At 35.5% G+C, this 6,769-nt stretch overlaps 1 protein-coding gene across 4 annotated transcripts in view; it reads left to right on the forward strand.

Moving 5' to 3' along the window:
• The window catches only part of TNFAIP8 (TNF alpha induced protein 8), a 143,972-nt gene extending 142,058 nt beyond the window's left edge, over window positions 1-1,914 (forward strand). For all 4 annotated transcript variants that reach the window (XM_063456937.1, XM_063456936.1, XM_063456935.1 and 1 more), the window contains one exon: window positions 458-1,914. In XM_063456937.1, coding sequence (XP_063313007.1) covers window positions 458-1,026 — 569 coding nt within the window. In that variant the 3' untranslated portion in view covers window positions 1,027-1,914. The remainder of the gene's footprint in view (window positions 1-457) is intronic.
• Window positions 1,915-6,769: the final 4,855 nt, after the last annotated feature.

Below are 6,769 nucleotides of genomic sequence, written 5' to 3' on the forward strand. Positions count from 1 at the left end.
CAATTATTTATTTATTTTTATAGCGCCAACATATTTCATAGCGCTGTACATTAGGTAAACAAAACAGACCCTAAATTCTAACAAAGCATGATTGACATCCCGGAACAGTAGGTGTTAAGGACCCTACACAAACAAGGTGACAATCTAAAAGGGTGAGGGATCAATACATGAAGCAAATTAAGTCATCTCCAATCTCTTTATCTAGTAATCTATTGGCACGATGTACTAAGTGTAACATGTAAACAAACCCTTCCCTACACTCTGACTGACATGCAAAGCGACTGAAAAATTCACTTCATAAGATTTTGTGTGCTAAAGGGGTGACCCTGGTAAGTGAGCAAAAATTATTTAAAATGCGTAAAATTATGTATACATATAAATTTGTTGCTGAGAGGAATTTGGAGGCTGCTTGATTGATTAGTATGGTCACTACTAACTAACTCTTCTTTATTTTCAGTGGCAACCGATGTCTTCAACTCCAAATATTTGGCAGTACAGGCCCAAAAGAAGATCCTTGGCAAGATGGCATCTTCTAAATACATAGCAACATCATTGATTGATGATACCAGTGGGGAAGTATTAGATGAACTTTATCAAGTAACGAAAGAATACACCCAAAGCAAGAAAGAGGCTGAAAAAATCATTAAAAACCTCATAAAAATTGTTATAAAACTTGCAGTTTTGTATAGAAATAATCAGTTTAACCAGGACGAAATTGCAATGATGGAAAAATTCAAGCGGAAGGTCCATCAGTTGGCTATGACAGTGGTCAGCTTTCATCAAGTTGAATTTACATTTGACCGTAATGTGTTGTCCAAATTGTTGAACGAGTGTAGTGAGCTACTTCATCAAGTCATCCAACGCCACCTTACAGCAAAGTCTCACGGACGTGTCAATAATGTGTTCGACCACTTTTCCAATTGTGAGTTTTTGGCTGCTTTGTATAATCCATTTGGACCTTACAAACTCCATCTCCAAAGACTCTGTGATGGTGTCAACAAAATGTTGGACGAAGACAATATTTAAACTCTTGAATAATATACAAGGGCCTTATTATTCTATGTGGATAGAAAAAAAAAGAAAACAACTAGGAGCTATGAAGGATTAAAGGACCATTCAGAAAATAGTATTTCGTTTGCTAAAAATAAAACTTGAACCAGTTTGCTTCATTCTTTTTTTCTGTGATGCTATTTTCTGACTCTCCCTGGACACATATTTTATTTCGTAATTATTCTATGCAGATTTGGTCCTGTAATGCTTGTACACCAGACAAAATAATAGCTTCTAAATGAAAAATCCACATTTTAAGCAGTGGTTTCAAAGGAAAATGCACAGGAAACTCCATACCTTGAAAGTATGCATCTGGGATAAGAATATTTATGGCCTTTTACAAGGTGACATAATGCAAAAAAAATAAATAAAAAAAAAAAAAAACTTTAGCACATTTTTTTTCTTAATGTATGTCAAATGTGTATACTATTTGCATTTGTATGATCTTTATATGTAAATGAATAAAAGGCAGCTTTCTTTTGCTTTTGTTCTAAAAGCCTATATTTTGTATGGCTTTGCTGCTTTTTTTTTTTTTTTTTTTTACAGTGGATGAATTTTTTTATGTTTTCAGTGATGTACAATTTTGTAGGTAACTTCGGTTAGGTTTGTACCTTTTGGCATGTTAGCGTGCCTTATATCTGCTCTGGCTGATTAATGATGAATAATGAGCTTCATGATTTCAAAGAAAAAAATAAATCTCTTTAATAATGTTGCATATAAAATATGTGGCATCTACATTGTGATTTCAGATAAATTACGATTTCAGGAAGTACATACCACAACCAAATGTTTCATATATTGCAAGATAATCATGTGCACATCAAAATGCTAACTCAAGATTATATTAAACACCTGTTAGGTTTACACCGTCTGTTCATGGTGCTATAAAGTGCTCAACTATTTCTTGCGTTAAAAGATAAATGGTTCTTGTGGAATTTGCATGGTTGCACAAATGAATACAGAATGAATTGTATTAAAAGAGACTTGCTAAGCTTTTGTTCTTTTACACCCATTAAATTACATTAAAGGAACACTTCAAGCACCATAAACCACCACAACTCTTTGTGGTGTTTTTGGTGGCGGCATGCTCTGGACTCGCCAATAGTAAAATGGTAGTAGAAGCATTTGTTGCTAGTTTGAATTCTTAACCAGGGCCGACCAGTTGACTTCTCCCTTGCCCTTTTCTTTTAATCCCGAAAGCTGGAGGCTCCAGGTAGGAGCTTAAATTAGATCTCGTGAGCAAAGTCCTGTAGTGCATTGTCAGCTCATTGGTTGAGAACATCAGCTGATTGATCCCACCCACTTTGGTCTCAGTGGGAATTCTGGCCATATCTCGTAATCTCAAGCACAGAAACTATTTCTTAGATATGCATCTTAGATATTAATGAAACCACTGTGCATGCATGTCCTGTACAACAAGCACATTTGGTTACGTGTTTGTTTTTTGTCTTACATTTTTTATTTATATGACATGAAAAAGTCAGCATGACAGTTGAAAACCAACAGAACAGGTGACAAATGTTTAGTACAACTCTTTTGACATTAACTCAATGTGAATGATATGGTAGGAGAACTCTTTTTGATAAAAAAACATCCAGGGTAACAAAATAATGTTGGTTATGTGGTTTTAAATAATTCCTTTAAAGGCAAACTATCACTATTTTAGAACTTTCATCACTGAATAAAACATTGAAAATCACTTACAACTTGTTTTAACCAATTTTTTCAAAAAATGCTCATTTTTTTTTCTAAATTTTGTATCAAACATGTAGCAAGTGACATAATCCAGTTCAGCCAATGACGTCCATAACAAATATTGTAAATGAGGCGATATCGAAACACTGGGGGGAGTTATTAAAATGTTCTGTTCTAAAATGTTGACTCAAGTACTAAACATGGGTAAATGGAAGCTAGTGGAACCAACAGGCACATTTCATTGGTAACTCCTCCCCTTTTAAAATTTGCATCACTTTGCAGAACAGAAACTTCGATAAATCTCCCCCAATGTTTGTTTGCTCCTCTATAATGCCTGACTGCCATGTGAAAAGGACAGCGGTTATAACATTGAAAGATATGGAGCCAAGATGGATGAGCTCAGCTGCAGGATAAAGATGTGTGAATTTCTACATTTAATTATATTTTACGCACGCCACAAATACACATTTGTCACTTGTAGAGATAAGTTAAGCATAATATTAAAAGTGCTGGGACGTGAACGTTTTCCTTTTAAAATGAATTATTATTAGTGGCTTTCTGGTGTCTGTAGGCAGTATTGAAATTAAAGGCAACCAGCAACTCACAAGTGCAGAAACCTGGCAGAGATCTAAGATGCAATGGACGTGTTCTCCTTTGGAACTCACTGAAAATGTGCTGGTCCCATAGAGAAACATCTCTGGTTTGTATGCTATTTAACTCGAAAAGGCGTTGGCATGTGACTTTATTGCAGCACTATTAAGTCTTGGTTTGTAATAGTTACTGGATAAAGAATTATTTTATTCCTCACTGAGAAACTTTCATGGATTTTAAATAAGATAACCTATTTTTTCTTGTTATTTAAATCAGGTGTCCATAACTGTTTTCCACTAGTATATCTTAAAGGGTTTTGTTTTCACAATTCATGTTTCAGGCTGGCTCATGAGACTACTGGAAGTAAAGTTACACATCTGACAAAGTCCTTATGTACAACATTTTAAAGTGAAACGCTACACATATAAACTCCAGGCACCATGACCACTTCAAATCACTGAAGTGGTCATGGTGCACAGTCATGGTTTAAAGTAATGCCTTAAATCCATTGCACAGTATTCTATGAACTCTACCAAGCATAAAAATCAACCAGTCTCTTCCTATGCTGCAAGCATTCATAAATTGATAATCAAAGCATCTTCCATACTTGGCTTGCAATTTATATAACTATATAACTATACTATATGGCTCCTGGCAAGGGACAGAAAGACGGGGTTCAAACAATGTAGCAAAATCCAACAATACTTTAATTGCCAATGTAAATACAGTATCTTGCTCAGGGACATCTACCATTGTGCATGGACACATCTAAATAGGAAACAAATATTACAATTACTCTTAATTCAGTAAATCTCCAATAAAAAAAAAGTCACCAATTATATGAATTGTTGTCAATTTGACTGTGATCTATCCCACATAACAAATTGCGGTGCAATGTGTTCTATGGAATCTAACTAATGGTGAGAAAAAAAGAATTATTATACAAATATTAAACATTGATTGAAAAGTTAGTGTAATTCGACCACCTAGCTAGCTCGAGTTAGTTAACGCTGCATTGTAGTGTATCCAGAAAGGAAAAAATACTTTTCTCTAATAGCTTTTGCTACAAAGTAATTAAGTACAGACGTGTGAAAACTGTAACGATGAGTAAAAACATGCATTCATATGAAGACATTGTTAAAGATCACTTTTATATGCGCAATAGAGTACCAGAAAATGCCCACCACAGAATATCATTAAAGAGAAATTGCTTTTGTAATTTAAACTGGGGATGAAAATGAAACTTCTTGGCTGCAAACATAATCCCCATTAAAATATAAAACAAAGTATATTCTAATCTAAAACACAAGTCTTGGAGCTATAGTACATGTGTAATGAAATCATATGCCAAATATATATTTTATACCTAATTGCAATATTCAAATAAACCCTTTTACAAACATTAAAAATTCCTAGCTTATCTTGACCAAATATTCTAAAGAACAGAGGCTTACCAATGTATTATCTGTATGAACTCTGAGGTCTGGACAAAATATGTATGTTGTACATTTTGACCAGGGACGTTGCTAGGTTCCGGAAGTACATGGGGGCTTGAGCCCAAAGCAACTGATAACTGATAAGGAGACTATATTTAAAAGAAGAAAAACTACCACAACAAGAGGACATAGTCTTAAATTTGAGGGGCAAAGGTTTAAAATTAATATCAGGAAGTATTACTTTATTGAGAGGGTAGTGGATGCATGGAATAGCCTTCCAGCTGAAGTGGTAGAGGTTAACACAGTAAAGGAGTTTAGGCATAAGGCTATCCTAACTATAAGATAAGGCCAGGGACTAATGAAAGTATTTAGAAAATTGGGCAGACTAGATGGGCTGAATGGTTCTTATCTGCCATCACATTCTATGTTTCTATGTAACCCCTACTCTTAACAGATAGACAGAAAAATGTCACAACATAGCCCTGCTTGCTGTTATCTCTCCTTCTCTTTACATCTCCTTGTACAGCATGTTGCTGATTCTCGCCAGGATGTCCGTAAAAGAATAGCCATAAACAAGCACATGCCAGGTGTTCAATGCAATCCCACCATGCTTCTTAACTGATAGAAGATGTATAGGAAAGTTCTGTTCTACAACTACCCACCTTAACACCTACAATAACAATAGCTGACCAGATAGAAGACATACCTAGAGAAATCCTAGTAAAATACAAGTCTAGGTTAGGACAATGGAGAGACCGAGGAATCCTAAAATTAGCCAGAGTCAAGAAAACGGAAAATCAGAAGGATGTATAAACTAACCAGAAATACTCAGAGTCAAAAACTTGCCCTGGGCAATACCAGAAAAATCAGATTGGAACAAGGAACCACGATAGTGCATAGTAGATGGTGGCAAAAAAACTTTTATACTATTGGGTGTGATTTTCTTTTTTTAGTCCACATCACACGTGCGACCCAAAATCATGCATGAATGGGGACGCTGGATCGATGTGGACCACGTAGAACCAGAATTTATGTGGTGCCCCTTGTGTGTCTTTAAGAAAGCGCTCCAAATACGAGTAGTGTTCGCACCTCTGGTATTCTGGTCTCACGTATGGCTTACCCGTTCGGTGTGTGCTGCCCGTACAGGATCATCGGATTGCTGCTCCGATCAGGTAAGTTACGCTGCAGTGGAGTACTATTCTAGTGATCTTTCATTTGGTTGTTTGAGTGAAATAAAGTATAAGCTTCCCCCTAGCAATGACTACAACTTTGACCATGTAGGTGCTCAGCATGAAAAATACACTGTAGCAATGTATATTAGTCTTTGTCCAGATTACCTGTGATGATAAATATGTATAAAATCGATTAATATTGCAAAAGCCTAATTGAACAGAAAAAAATATCTATGTTGCACTATAATACACAAGATACAGCGCACTCACTTATCCACTAAACAGGAACTTCAATGTTTACAGATTTTATTATTATTTAAAAAAAAAAAAAAAACACCTAATCTAGGCAAAATTGGTTTAGTTGCATTATATTATCATACATTGCATAAGCCTGCCACAACGTCAATGTACCAGATCTTTGACAGGTCCTACTCTAACAGCCTAATGTCTGCTCTTATGAGGTCAACCCATTTACCTGGGGAACAAATTCCATCTGGGGCTCTCTGCAGTACAAGGCTAAATAGGGCTCTGGGATGAGGCACCTGTGACAGGGAGGGGTGCAAAACCAAGGAGCTGGCTAGACTCCCAAATATAAATATATGAAACCAGGGGGCTGCACTATATAGACATATTTATTACCTGGTTCTGAAGTTTTAGAGTGTTTACCATTTTTATTCTGAACTGTACCAGAGTTGCATTCACACATGTACTGTTGGGATAAAAATTATTATTAAGCTCTTATTTTGCTTATTTATAACTTTGTCAATTTTTAAATTAGGCTGCAAGATAAATAAAAAATACTTTTTAACGTGTTCCAGTTTATTT

The sequence above is a fragment of the Pelobates fuscus genome, chromosome 5, assembly GCF_036172605.1.
Source record: "Pelobates fuscus isolate aPelFus1 chromosome 5, aPelFus1.pri, whole genome shotgun sequence".
Taxonomy (NCBI): domain Eukaryota; kingdom Metazoa; phylum Chordata; class Amphibia; order Anura; family Pelobatidae; genus Pelobates; species Pelobates fuscus.